The sequence below is a fragment of the Taudactylus pleione genome, unplaced genomic scaffold, assembly GCF_031769625.1.
Source record: "Taudactylus pleione unplaced genomic scaffold, aTauple2 ptg000290l, whole genome shotgun sequence".
Lineage (NCBI taxonomy): Eukaryota > Metazoa > Chordata > Amphibia > Anura > Myobatrachidae > Taudactylus > Taudactylus pleione.
The window spans coordinates 2282830-2298551 of NW_028284692.1; the positions used below are offsets into that span (position 1 = coordinate 2282830).

Here is a 15722-nt window from a genome sequence, read left to right on the forward strand (position 1 = left end):
TTTCAAGCACCACTGTCTACTAGGCCCTCCTGGCCATACAGCAATCCTGCCTCTACACCAGGTTTCAAGCATCGCTGTCTGCTAGGCCCTCCAGGCCATACTGCAATCCTGCTTCTATACCAGGTTTCAAGCATCGCTGTCTGCTAGGCCCTCCAGGCCATCCAGCAATCCTGCTTCTTCACCACGTTTCAAGCATTGCTGTCTACTAGGCCTCCTGGCCATTTAACAACTTTAGTTTGGACTGTAAACCTACAGTATATTCTATTGACTGTCCTATGGTTTCAGCTCCTTATTGCACCATTGACATGTTGTGTTTTCACTGGTCCATCATATCATTTATTTACTAAACTGCCATGATTTAACCATACTTCTTGTGTTTGTTCTTCGATGTGCCACGTATCTCCAACACCTCCATCTTGGTCCTAGCAATTGCTAGAGGATCGTAACAATGGATTAGTTGAATTTCCTGGAATTAGACCCTCTCACCAAGAAATCACCCGAAACATTCGTCCCCTTGTTAGTAAAAATACCAGTTTGTTTATTCTTGATAAAAAGAATTCTTCAGTAAATTAAATTTGCTTACATCCAATAAATTGGTGACCAATATTCAGGGCCTATGTGGGGCAGATGTAACTTCACACCATCACCCCTAAAGGTGTGAGCTCTATGGAAGGAAACCTCACTGATGATAAATGGATTTTCGCATCATAACAGACCCTATGCGTTTCGTCCCCAGCATTGGACTTCTTCAGGGGTCAAGCCAAATTGTTAAATGGTAAATTTGACAAATTGCTCCACTGTTTCATATAAACACTGTGTGTCAGAATGAAAGTGTATGTATGTATGTATGTATGTATATTATATATATATATATATATATATATATATATACGTGTGTGTGTGTGTTTTTTTTTGTTCATTTGTTTAAAACCTAGAGGAGGTACTAAAAAAAGAAGGGAAAAATAGGGGAAACATGTTCTAAGGGTACAATATTTGTGCCTAGACAAAATAAACGGGTTGGGTACGCGATGCCAAGGACAGCCCAGCGTCTCCTAAACTATAATTCATTTTGGAGGAGATCAAAGCAGGAGCCAGAGAACCATCTTTTGTTCAAAACTGAGCTATGGCAGCTTTGTATAAATAAAAATATAACCCATAACATATATATTGTGCTTTGGGATAATGGTAATAAACGCTACACTAGGTGACAAAGACACATGGAGAATTAAAAACTTACAAAGATACACTAAGAACCAAAATATTCAAAGATGAGCCAGCACCAACACAAAATTCGAACTTCAGACAGGAAGTAGGTACTGTAGATGACAATGTGTGTTTCTTAAAAGGTGATGAATGTATCAGCTGTATAAACATAATTTCCTTTTTTTTGCATTGAGTTTTCTTTAATATGTAAAGTACTACATAATATTTAGCAAACTAGTTACATGCTTATCAAAAAATATATCTGCAAGAGCATATTTTAGAGAACAGATTTTTTTTATAACAAAAATGAAATATCCTACCAACATGAGGTTGATTTTAATTTTGACACAGTTCTTTATTTTCTAAATGAATTCTTATCATCTAATCACGGACCTTAGCAAAACATTATATGGAAGGAAAGAAAATGATAGGTCGGTAACATAAATCGGAGTTCTAGACTTCTCTAGCAAGATAAACCCATCACAGCCTGACTAGAGTGTTTGTGTGTAAAATCATAGGGCTAATATGTTGTGTATGAGTGAACAGGTCTAGTATAATATGCCCAGGATGTTCATGACTGATATACTATGCCAGTCATTTTATTGAACCTACTAATGTGTATGGTCCACCAACACATTTTTTTTAATGACTATTACATTTTATGTTATACAATTGTTGGCTTTTTATTTTTGGCCTTGTTCCTAACTTTTGTAGTAGCTTGTCAAATGCTGCTGTAGCTGATTAGGAACATGCTATAATGTGTAGGGCTTTGTGATGTTTGTAGGTTTATTAATGAAGAAAGCTGAAGACATAATGCATGCCATCAACAGCAACAAGAAAGGGGCTAAGAGTGGCACATGTGAAGAGAAAGGCTTAATTTGGCATGCATTAGTGCCGTAACAGATGTGTTTCTTGCATAGACAGAGGGACAGCCAAGGTCAAGGAAGGTAGTGAAGAAAGTTCTGGGCTGGTTTTGAGAGTTGCATGCAAGTCGGCCGCAGATGTGGATCTCCGTCTGCATTCAGTTGTCTGCATATATATGGCCGCATCACCCCAATCCATCTCCTTGTGAGAGCACATGGCAGGCCACGCTTCCAGTTTTATAACTGCACCATACAAGAAGAAGATGGCTTCCAAGTGAATGTGTATTAGCCATCCTAATTGAGGAAACATGTCCTCACAGTATTGACCTCTAATGGTGGGAAGCTTGCCTAACAAGGAAGAGAGTTGGCACAGCCTACAGTCATTTTAAACAGAGGTTGTACATCCGATGGCACCAGAGTGAACTCAGAACCCAGCATGTATTTATAATGAGACATGTGAAACCCCAATAAGAGCAAACAATAAAGCTACAATTTGATTGAACAACTTTCCCATTGTTCTGCTATGTCTCACCTCAAGCAATTTCTGTGTATGTTGCAAGTGCTGGAATGCGACCACTAAAGATTTCCTATTGAGAGCCAAGCGTAGAAAATATCGTCCCTTCCCCTGTGGAGTTAACACCTTGGAACAGGCCATGGTCTTCTCTATCAAGACAGATAGTTGTGGTACCCTTTCAAAAATGAAAGAAAAAGAGGAAATTGAAAAGAAGTTCACACACAAAAGAAATACTAAACGAAATTATTAAAACATTAACTAAAGCTTGTTTATTTCTTAAATGAACTGTTCTGTATTCTTAGTGACTCTGCATCATTAAGCAGAAGTCAGAGTCAGGTGCATTTTTTTTATCTGTACATATTGTACCTAGTTTCTGAATTTGCTCCTAAATCTTAATTAGCCCACATATATAAAATGTAATTAAAAACAATACTTTATAAAATAAATACTGTATTTAACAAAGCATGAACAGGATAAGAGCCAATAATATGTGCAGTGTTATGTAAGTGCAATAACACATTGCCACAAAGAGAATAAGGGTTATTATTGGAAGTATACTGCCAGAAAAGGTTTATGTAAACAAATAATTTTCTCCTCCCTACCCCTCCCAGTAGAACACCCGGCCAGCTTCCTGCTGTATATAGGCACTTTATACTAGTGAGGAGCACTGATATGGAGCAGGATGGGCACTGCCCAGTGAATGATCAGATTGAAGTTCCCTATATTTAAGTAAGATGATCTACAAATCCCTGTAGTTGCATTGTACTTGTCTTATATACAAGCCCCTTCATGAACACCAAGCTTCTTGATATTTGGTTCACACCTGCCACAGGAATCATGTTGAGGAAGCTCCTCTATCCAGTGCCAGTAATCTCTTCTCTTCAACCCTAATGCCCCACCTGGAGGACAAACATAAAAAATACATATGTCATATGTCTTTGTTGTTCCTTTGCTGCATGGACACTTCTGTATGCTTACACACTTCAAGTGGACTCTGTAATTTTTAATAGTTATAAATAAACAAAATAGTTTTTAGCAATCATTCTGAGGAGCCATTCAATTTGGAGTAATGTTGGATCGAAATGTGCGGCCGTACTCCTTGCCGATACTTACAGTGCTGTCATTTCAAGCATTCCCACACTGCTGTGATGGTACATCACAAACATAGTTCCCAATCAAATCGCCCTCTTAAAGTCAAACAGTAAGTAAAGACAATATTTGTCTGAACTATATATATTACAAGGTAGACAAAATAAATGCAGACGTTAGCTACAGAGGATTACACTTTAAGTGGAAGAGGATACAGCTGAAACAAAAAGGAGCGAGAACGGCTCAGGGTAGTGATTGGAGCAGTTGTGAGAGTATTATACCCCTTTTACACCAGAGCAAAAACCTGGGTTAGTCCTGGGTCTACCTGGGTCACAGCTCAGTGTAAAAGGGTCCCTAAAAAATAACCTGGGTCAAGTGACCCGGCAATCCAACCCAGGTAGCTACCAGGGTCAGATCCAGGATGGAATTAGGTAATGGTGCAGTGTAAATGGCACAGCCTGGGTTATCCACCCTGGGTCATGCCTAAAAAAAGCTTTTTGGTGGTTGTGGAGCAGTAACCTGCCACTTTTTATGACCTCACAAGTTTAGCATGGCAGACCCCAGTTCAGTGTGAACGGGTCTGACCTGAGAATAACCCAGATCGATGGTGCTGTGTAAATGTTGTCTGACCTGGGTTGGAACCATGTCTGAAAACCCAGGTCGGACCTGGGTTTTTGGTGGAAGAGAGGTATAAGTGTGAGTACTATAGGTGGGAGAGAGTAGAGCTCTATTAAATAAGTGGGTTTTTCAGAGTGTGTTAAATGAATCAAAGGCTGTGGTTGATAAACATCACACGATGTAAAGACCAAATGTATAAAGCAGGATTTTCAACCTTATTCAGCTCGAGGCACACTACACAAGATTTTAAAATTGCCAAGGCACACCATCCGGCGATACAGTGTGCATGACCAATGAAAAAACATACACATTGGCTCCCACATAAATAAAATACACACACATTGGCATCAGACCACACCAAGAGACTGCAATAAAGATGGAAATGATCAGAGAAACAGAATGCCCAGATATTATTTGATTTGGCTAAACTGAATGATAGTCCTATTGCTGGACTTTTAGGTGAAGGATCTGGTTACGCTTTTAAAAGTATTTTTCTACTTGTTCAGTCCTAATGCTGGACTTTTAGATGAAGGAATAGGATACGCTTTTAAAGGTATTTTTCTACTTGCTCAGTTTGTGTTTTCTTATGTATTAAGTGTAGGTGCTGCCATAGTGTAGAATGTTCCCTTAGGCATTATTGCTGTTTATCGTCACCCACCAAGCACAGTGCAGATCGTTAAATAATACTTAAAAAGGGTGGATGGACTATCTACTCTGTCTAGATAGATAGGAAAGAGGTCCACACCAAATGGTCGACAGCCAATAAGTAGACAGGTACAAAACGTTGGCAGGGTCAAATAGTCGATAGTTAAAATGACAACAGGGACAAAAGGTCAATGCACAAATCGTCGGAAATGTCAACACATTTTTATCATATTTCATGATTTTTAGGGTTAGGATGAGGGATAGGAACAGGGGAAGGATTAGTGTTAGGCTGCAGAAGGGGACGGTTAGGGTTAGGCACTAGGGGAGGATTAGGGTTAAGATGGGTACACACCTTTGCGATCACTCAGCTGATTGGGTAAACGTTCCTGATCAGCCGAGTACTGCGTCCCCAGCTTGACCCCTGTGAGCCCCAAACACACTGTGCTACAAATAGCTCAGTGTGTATGTGCTTCTATTGGATTGGGAGACTGGGCAGATAAATATAAAACAGCACATTGGAGCATGTCCCTGGGTCTGACACAGAATCACCACCATAATCTACTGTTTCCTTCTGACCTGTAAATGGAATTGAATACCACCACTTACTCCTAAGTCCTTTGCGCAGAATCATTTCTATTATATCACAAAGTGGAATGACATGGGGAGAGTCATCTGTGATAGTTTCGGAACCTGCTTCTTGCATTCCCAGGACACAAGCTGTGAAAAAAAGCATTGGTTAAATTATATCTACCATCCATTTTTTTATTACTGAGAACAAGCTTCATTCGTATGCTGACACACTGAAGGTGTTGGGCGTAAATCATTTTTTTTTACTAATTTAAAATCTAAAATTGAAAATATATACTAAAATAACCTAAATCCTCAACCCTCATTTCTTTTTTTGAATAATATTTTTATTATTATTACACAAAATTTGACAGAGAGCATATTTCTCCATATAACATACAATTGTAACATTTCCATAACATGGTAATGTAGAAAAAGCAAAAACATGTGTCATACAATGATAGAAAGAAGCAATCTCCACTCCATAGTCAGTATCTTAAAGGATTAGTATATAAAACAAAGCATGGACCATTTAATGACAGTATTGTATAAAATATTCCCGTACAACCTAGTTGATTATGCATAACATGGTTTACCCTCAGAATGGTGGATGACCTTCCTCTAGTATCTCCGTATTATACCATGTGGTCGTAACTGCCACCTTGCGTATATTTTCTTTGATAGATGGAGATAAATTATTGATATAGGGGAGCCATATTTCAAAGAAGTTTTTTGCACTATTTTCAATATCAAGTGAACTTTCTACCTAGTCCATCTGATAGAGATACATTAGTCTTGGTAGCATATGCGTTAAAGGAATGGAATTAGGATCAATCCACTGTGACAAGATAGTTTTTTTTGCTGTTCCCGCCACTCTGGCTAATAATAAACATTTTCCTTTTGTTAGTCCTGGTTGGGTCTCATTAGAATAATGGTTCCATAGCGCCCATGCCATTGATGTCTCAAAGGAAATATGTAATATATTATTTATATAAGATTGTACTTCTTTCCAAAATATCTGAACAATCTCACACGACCACAAGCAATGATCTATGTCAGCATTGGGAGCTGAGCATTTAAAACAATTAGAGTTGTCTGATATTCCTTTTAAACGTCTAAGTTTTGGTGTGTAATATGCTCTATGCAATATTTTATAGTGCATCTCAGCATATGAAGAAGAAACTAATTGCTTATTTAGTGTAATACAGGACGTAATGACACACTGGAGCGTTAATTCCGGAAATGTATTTTTCCATTTGGCTAAGCCTGTATCAACTTTAGCAAGATCCAATCGTCTTCGTACATAATGATAGAGTAATGAAGTAGACCATGGATCTCCCCTCCTACTCGTCACTACAGCGTCTAGAACATTGACTCTATCCAATTGATCAAGATGCGACAATTTTTTTAAAATATAGCTTCTTACTTGAAAATATGCAAATACTGGAAAATTAATATTAGGATAACGCTCTTTAAGTATAGACAAAGACAATATTGTAGAACAGTCTTCATCTAAAAATTGGTAGATCAAGCTAAGTCCCCGAAGATTCCAGTCCCTAAAAGTCTTTACAGATATATCATCTTGTAGAGTGACATCAGAAAAAATTTTTTAAACAAAGACTCCGTGTGTGAAAGATGAAGTTGTTTCCTTAATAGTCGCCATGCAGAACAAGGAGTATTTAGCAGAGGATTACATTTAATATCTGGAGCAACTTGTGAGGGCGGATTATGTAATAAGTTGACAAAATTACACTCAGGGCTGAAAGCCTGATCTAATTCCTTATATGCAAAATAACTGCTATTCCCTATCCAATCTAGGGCATATCTATAATTGGCTGCGATGGCATAATCCTGTGCGAATGGTAAATTTATCCCTCCCAGTGATAATGGTTGTTGTAGCTTTGATAGCGAAATTCTGGGTCGTTTCCTAGCCCAAATAAATTTAGATAAGGCTCCATTAATTAGTTTAACATCATTTTTTGTTAAAAGAAAAGGAAGCATCTGGAGTGGATATTATAATCTGGGGAAGGAGATCATTTTATATAACTGGCATCTGCCTAGAAAAGATAAAGGCAGATGTTTCCATCTTTCAAAATCTTGTAGCATCTGTTGAATAGAAGATGTAATATTAGCTGTATATATATTTTCTATCTTATTTGGAAATGTTAATCCTAAATATGTTAGATGACCCTGGGCCCAGCGAAAGGGAAATTGGTCTCCCCATGCCAATCTGGCCTCAGTATATAGTGCTAAAGCTTCAGTTTTGCTAAAATTCACCAGAAAACCTGAGATATCATGAAAAGCTTTTCATATCCTCAATAATGAGGGAAAAGTTCTTTGGTTCACTAAAATATAAAAGAAGATCATCTGCAAAAGCTGACACCTTAATCATAGAATTCCCTTGCAAGACTCCTTTCCATAGATCATTTCTAATAAATGTGCGTATTAAAGGATCTAAAGCGAGATCAAAAAGCAATGGGGATAAAGGACATCCCTGGCGTGTGCCTCTTGATAAATAAAAAGGAGAAGAATTCCATCCATTAATTGTCAGAAAAGCAGTGGGACGTGTATAAAGTAATCGAAAAATATTAATAAAACCAGTACCAAATTGCTGAAGGTGTAAGATACGTGATATATGCGACCAGGAGACACGATCGGCATCACAACTAACTATTATAGTCTCTCTATTATTTATTTGTTTAGATCGTGTCAAAGCTGCTATCAACATTCGTACATTATGTATAGATGTACGTCCTTTAACAAATCCGTTTTGTGCTGGGTGGAGTATTCTAGGAAGAATATTTTGAAGTCTCTGAACTAGTAACTTAGTGAAGAGTTTTAAATCCTGGTTCAATAGTGAGATGGGTCTTTTCCAGGTTTTGGCAATACTATAATTCTGGCTACATTAAAGCCAGTTGGTGGTGGTTTCCCTCCAATAATAGCATTAAATAAGGATAACAGATGCGGCATTAATTGGGTGGAAAGAATCTGATAATATTCTGCTCCAAAGCCGTCAGGTCCTGGGGTCTTGCCTTTAGTTAATGTTTTAATTAACTGTAGCAATTCTATCTCCGATACCGGTTGTACCAAAGATTCTCTTTCCTCCTCCGTTAACAATGGTAAACCTGCCTCCCTCAAAAACCTTGTAGCTAACTCAGGAGAGTCGGGGGGGGGGGGGGGGGGGCTGTGTATAATTGTTTATAATATTGTTGAAACTGTTCTGAAATATCGGCTAAACCCTTAACACAAGTACCCAAATTATTCTGTAGTTGAAGAATATGCGCAGATGTATTGTGAGTTTGCTAATAATCTACCTGATTTATTGCATCCTCTAAAATATTTGTTACGTTGAATAGTATGTGAATATTGGGCACGTTCTTCACACAAAAGATCATATTCATCTTTAGCTTCCACATATCTCTGCCTATTCTCAGGTGTCTCGTTCAAAATGAGTGAGTCATATGTTTTAGTCAGGTGTTTGTTAGATGTATCCAATTTAGCTTACGTCTCCTGGTCACATACTCCATAATCTGTCCTCGAAGCACTGGTTTTGAGGCAGCCCAAAATAAGTTAATATCATCCAAATGTTCAATACTATAATTTGCATAATTACAAAATGCTCCTTCTAAATGGGTACGAAAATCAGTTGATTTACTTAAATATGCCGGGACTCTCCAATTATATGAAGTATAAATAGGGGATTGTAATGAAAGAGTGAACCATATCGGAGCATGATCTAAGACTGCTATGGGTGTTATCCCTGAAGAGTCTATCTTTTGATATAAAGAGCGAGATATTAACCAAAAATCTATTCTTGAAAAAGTTTGATGTGGATGTGAATAAAAAGTATATTCACGAGATACGCGATTTTGACATCTCCACGGGTCGCATAGTTGTAGTGAATCTACTAGCAACTGTATAGGGGACACCAAAGCCTCTCTATTTCTACCTGGAATGTTGGATCTATCCAAACCTTGAGATATTACACAATTAAAGTCACCTCCTATAATCAGTTCACCTTCCATCCAGCCATTCAATCTAATATATAGATTTGTGAAAAATACCTTATTTGGGTCAGTAGGAACGTATATAGTAACCAAAGTATAGATCGAATCATGTAGTGATATCTTTACAAAGATATATCTACCCTCAGGATCTATTAATGTGTCTTTAATAGTATATGGGATATTTTTGCGAAAAAAAATCAAAACTCCTCTACGTTTGGACGTGAAGGAGGCGGCTCTATAGTCACCTATCCATGTGTCTCTTAGTTTATTGGGATCTCTAGAATTCCAATGCGATTCTTGCAAAAATGCCACATCCAGTTTCATGCTTTTTAAATGTTTAAGGACCTTACGTCTCTCTTGACAGGTGCATTCAATCCTTCCACATTCCACGAAATGAATTTAAGTACTGACTTAACCCTTGTGGAGTTTGAAGATTTTATAACCATATCAACCTATTCCTACTCTAGGTTCTGAACGATAAATAATCTTAATACTCGCGCAACCCCCACCCGTCCCAGCGAGCAGGTATCGGGGTAAGAAAATATACATTTCAAAGAACCACGTCATGAAAAATATAATAAAGAGAAAATATATCTCCGTATATAACCATGTAAGTAACAAATAACATAATTTGTGAATTTTTAAGAACCCAATGTTGCGATTGGAATAATCGACTTTTATAACAAAAAATAAAAAACGTTTAGAAAAAGGAATTATAATACCTATATAGGTGTCATGAGACCATTGTAGACACAATAAGATTATATTGCCTAAACATTTTTCTTGATATAAAAACTATTGATAAACTAGAAGAGAAACTAGCAAGGGATTTTCTAATGGTCCACATTGTGGCCACCTAGAACACCATAACAATAATGGTAATACCACTTGGGTATAATAAATCATAAAAAACTGTACCATAATAATAAAATAATTAAATGCAATTATCGACAGACGAATAGAAAAAACATTTAGCATATAGAACCTGAATGTAATTCACTCATAGGGAAATCTTGGAACATAGTGAAGCATCTGTGTCCCGTCAATCATAACTCTGCGGTGAAGCGATAGATGGAAGTGAGTCCACAAAGTTCTTTGCAGCTTGTGGTGTTTCAAAGAAATACATTTTTCCTTCATATGAAATTCTCAACTTGGCTAAATATAATAAGGCGAAACGTTGTCCCCTTTCAAATAAACTTTTGCAGATGGGAGCGTATTCCTTTCTCTTTGTTGCAACTATATAAGAGAAGTCCTGGAACAGGAGTATCTTAGCTCTCTGATATCTTAGATCTGTTTGTTTTCTGTATGCTTCCATTAGTCGAGCTTTGTCAGCATAATTCAACACTCTCATAATGACAGGTCGTGGTCTGTTTCTGGTATTTTGTCTGTCTGGACCAATACGATGGACCCGTTCCACCATCAGCATTCGCTTGTCAGGGACACTCTTTAATTCACGAGGCAACCATTCAGAAACAAGTGCCATCAACTCAGCATTTTTGATAGTCTCAGGGAGACCAATTATGCGCACGTTGTTCCTCCTATTTCTATTTTCAAGATCTTCCAACTTATCTTGCATGGAGACTGCTGCCTTTTCTTGGGTTGATAAATCAGCTTTAAGTACAACAAGCTCATCCTCCTGGTCTGAAATTCTTTGTTCAGCCTCTGAGATACGTTGAGCATGTTGAGTCTTTCAATGGGGCTAATTTTTGATCCAATAATGAAGCTAAGATGTTGGTAATCTCATGCGTTGTGAGAGGGCCAGCAATACTGTTGGTTCCAGCATCCGACTCCCGGTCCCAAGGACTACTTCCCGGGCTAGCATTCTGAGAAGTCGGAGAGGATGGGGAGGCGGCCGAAGGAACTTCTCGTCCCCTGCCCTTTCCCGTCTGATGTCCCCTAGGACCTCTAGGTGTTTTGACCACATGTCGATCCATAGCGCTATCTGACTGTTAATAGTAAGGACTATGACGAAATTGGGTACAGTCAATCGATGTAAATGTCTGTTGCCCTTGTTATTGGGCTCTGATTCTGGTGTTCTGGGAGTGTGTGGAAAGGATGAAAGCCCACTGCTTCTCACCAGGACCCCCACGGAAAGGCTAGTGATAAACGTCCACTTTCTTACCACTCGTCTCTCGTTAATAAGGCAGTTGTGTTTTAATATAGACTCCATGAGCCAGCAGTCACTCAAATAGGACCGCCCACCAGATTTAAGCAGTAACTTTCTTTATATAATTACGTTTTTAGTATATGATGACTGTACTCACTCTTTTGATTTGAGATAGACAACAGTCTAATGTGGCCGGAGGTGATGTGGTATCCAGTGATAGATTATGTCAGAGCAAACAATATTACAAACGCAGTTTATAACTACAGCATCCTCAGAGAAAAGTAGCCAGGCTGTGTTACTGCAGGTTTCAGTGTCCAGCCGAGAGGGAGACCCCAGCAGGAAAAAACCACACAGGAAAGTTCCTTATGGAGTTTTGTCAAAGATAAATGCTTGCTATAATTGAAAATTTCTCCCGGATTACAGGCAGGATACTTAAAATTATGGGAACTTCTGACCCAAGTTGAGGTTTTTCCTCAGGTTACAAAGGGGAACCTTCTGACCAGTGTGACCAGCACATAATGGAGGGGAACTGCTGTATATAAAGGAGGCTCAGCAGTATAGGTGAGTTGTCCAGGAGTTTGCACTCTTCAGCGCAGGCCCATGGGTCTTATTCAGCTAGAGGAGAACCAGATGATAACATCTAGGGCACTCACCCTGAAGTCCGGCCTGGTCCTCGATGCAGGTAAGTCCCGGGGTCCGCTTTCAAGATGGCGGCTCCCCGCGAGATGCGGCTCCGACCGCGGGCGTTTTCCGGCCTTTGGGGGTCTAAATTAACCCACCGCCTGTCCCCACGTCCCCAGCAGAGCCCAGCGGAGGGTCAGGGAGGCCGTGGAGATGTCCGGCGGCGGCGCGGTGATTCCGATTCGCGAGACTCCAAAATCTAGTCCCCGGCCTCCTGAGGTGTGGAAGGCCGCAACGACGCCGGACCCGGAGGTCGCTCCAGAAACACCCAGCGGGGCTCAGCAGAGTATGCAAAGGCTTAGGGCAACCGATGAAGCCCCCTGAGTCCACCAGAACAGCAGGTGTTTTTGCCCTTTTAGTGGGGTTTCAGAGAAGCTGGTCTAAAACACGTCCTCTTCACTCGGCTGTCAGGCCACGCCCTCAACCCTCATTTCTAACTTGACTATAATAACAGTCTTTGTGATCAGTGAGCATGGTATTTCTAGGGATGTGCAGGCTCGGATTAGTTCGGATTTTCCAGCCAAATTAGGATTTTTCCCGCCAAAAATCGGGTCTCAAAAAGAGGCAAAACGTCATCTTTCATGGACAAACATCATCATCTTTCATGGACAAACATCATCTTTCATGGACTTTTGTCTAGGAATGATGATGTTTGTCCATGAAAGATGACGTTTTGCCTCTTTTTGAGACCCGATTTTTGTCGGGAAAAATCCGAATTTGGCGGGAAAATCTGAACTAATCCGAGCCTGCACATCCCTAGTTGTTTCTTTGTTTTAATTATCAATTTTTACCATTTTCACAAATTAAAATAGCAAACTCATGTGTCATCATTTGCATATAATTTAGCCAAGTAGCTAATCATATTTTTTGAATGCTATTTAAGAGCAACGACGAGGGTAGTTCTGAATTCTAACAGTCACTTTTATGCAAATAGCACAATCCTTGAAAACTACTTAAATATTGTATTTTGCCTAGATATCATGAGTATGGTGAGCCCAGATAAGTATTGTTTTAAATTTCAAACTCCTCATCTAAGTAGTCCGAGGACTACTTAATTTAATCGGTTTTAAATGTAAAACAATACTTAGACCCAGGTTGCTCTGAAAAATACTTGACTGGCTGTTTGGGGCACCCAGCAGCAAAGTCACCACTCTTCATGAGCTCATTATTTTGAGCCAAAAAAAGCATCCCCTTTCAATAACTCACACTGAATGCCAGGGCAGACATGGGATCAGTGTGAACAGGGTCAACCTGTGAATTTCCTGGGTACAAGGTGTAGTGTGGAGGGGGTCCCTAGCTGAGACACGGTTTTAAGCCGTGCTCAAAAACCCGGGTCGGAGCCATGTTGGAGCCCCGATTCATGTCTGAAAGGAGTATCAATCACATTAGAATTGAATAGAAGAGCCTTATTGCTCTTCTTTTTTTTTAACAGGGGAGACCTTGAGTGGTCACTTGGTACTACAATGGTGGATTGGATCAATGCTTTGCACAGAAGGCCTATGCATTTAAGGGTGTCTTCATAATTTACAGCTTCAAATGATGCCAAAGTTTAAAAAACACTTGCATCTTAGAGCTATGGCACAAAAAAAAAATAATTTTATCTATATAAAAGGTAATGATACTCATAAAAAGGTACCTGTACTCACAGGAAGCCAAAAGTTGCTACAAAATTTATAGTAGCTTCCACATTCTGGACAAGTGTTCAAATTATTATTTTATTTAAAAAAAGAAAACTGGTAGTACTGCGTGCCAGTATTCACCATCAGAAAAAAACACTTTTTACAGGAATGACGTCATTCACTTTTCAGGTCACATGATTTCCACTTATACAGTCAACTGAGTCTATGGGCTATATTTAGTGGGTTTTCAAAGCCATTGATTTTTGACTGTATTTACTAAGAGACAGGTTTTGAAAATCTGAAGCTTAGTTAATATAGCTCTATAATTGCCAGGGTGATGAAATGTAGATGTAAATTGGGCACAACTTATACCTTATATATAGCTCATCTGTGGCCCTTTACTGTGCATATTATAAACCTATTAGGAACTAATAGCCACAGTACAGGCACTAAACAGAAATGCACTATACTAAACGGACCTATAAAACAATAAGCACTTAATCATTACTGGTAGAGATTGGGAGTGTACAAAGTAGAGATCGTGCACACACAAGACTGCCCCAGGATACTATAAGAAGTTCACTTTTGATTCCTCACAGCTCATAATCCGTTTCCTATGGTGAAAGCCGATTCCATGTCTGTAAGAAGATGCAGCCAAATGTAAGAGTTCACAATCTATTAATTTTTACTTAGCAAATTGTCACACATTTATTTGTTTACTAATAAAGGTCTAGATTCCTTATCTTCTTGCAGCCAACCTAGGATTATTACAGCAGTAATATAAGTTAGTTACCTTTACCTGTCCCAAACCTGACAGTGTGCCAAGTGCTCTGGCTGCACTCCAGTCACCCTGAGGAGTCCCATGACTAAACACATTACTTTTACCTGGTCCCACCGGCCTGTGTTACCTTGGTGTCCTTCCCAAGCCCACGTCTATTATGGGTCAGGCTTTAGGCAGTGTTGTGTATCTCTAGCTGTTGTTAAACTACAAGTCCCAGTATGCCCAGCCAGCCATATGCTGATAGGGCATACTGGGACCCGTAGTTCCACAACAGGTTGCTAATCTGTTTGCTATATGTTCTGCATCACCCTCTCCTGTAGCCACGACACTTCCCACCAGCCACCACCAACCTTTCAGGGTGCCCAACAGAGGCTCCTTTCCTGCCATGCTCCTTCTGGTACTTGTTCCGCCAGCAGCCGGACTTCTGGGCAGCTAGACACTCCTACACACAGCTGCTGATTACCAGTGGGCATAGGGACCGAGCCGCTCTCCGGAGAGGTGCAGGGCTGTGGCGTAAAGCGGAATGTAAATAGCTGAGGTGTGTTCATTGTGACAGCACCTAGTACGGTGACTGCTGCTGGCCCCTCAGCCCTTCCCTGACTGACTGTGTGACAGAGTGCTGCTGCTGCTGCATTCCTGCATAACTCTGTGATTAACCCTTTGTAGATCTTAATATCGCATTGATCTTTCCTTCATCACATTGTAAGGCTAAAAATGTTTCGTCTGGAAAAATAAAAAGCACAATCGCTCTTTTGTGTTTCCTATATTCACAGACACAACCAAAGAGGCTTAATGCATTTACTTTTACATCTCACACTATTTATGAAAAAAAAAACTTTGGGGGAGATGTATCAAGGCTTGGAGAGAAATAATGTTCAAACCAATCAGCTCATGTCAATTTTCAGACCCAGCTTGTAAAATGTCAGGAGATGATTGGTTGGTACTTTATCTCTCTCCAAGGTTTGATACATCTTTGGGTTAAGTCCCATCAGTGACTGCACAACCATGCACAGATAGAACCAATATCG

At 39.5% G+C, this 15722-nt stretch overlaps 1 protein-coding gene across 3 annotated transcripts in view; it reads right to left on the reverse strand.

Annotated features, from left to right (window-relative positions):
- The window catches only part of LOC148511802 (uncharacterized), a 63127-nt gene extending 47845 nt beyond the window's left edge, over positions 1–15282 (reverse strand). For all 3 annotated transcript variants that reach the window (XM_088482545.1, XM_088482544.1, XM_088482543.1), the window contains exons 1-4: positions 15045–15282; positions 5539–5649; positions 3404–3479; positions 2599–2755 (exon numbers count right to left, since the gene is read on the reverse strand). In XM_088482545.1, coding sequence (XP_088338671.1) covers positions 2599–2755; positions 3404–3479; positions 5539–5649; positions 15045–15081 — 381 coding nt within the window. In that variant the 5' untranslated portion in view covers positions 15082–15282. The remainder of the gene's footprint in view (positions 1–2598; positions 2756–3403; positions 3480–5538; positions 5650–15044) is intronic.
- Positions 15283–15722: the final 440 nt, after the last annotated feature.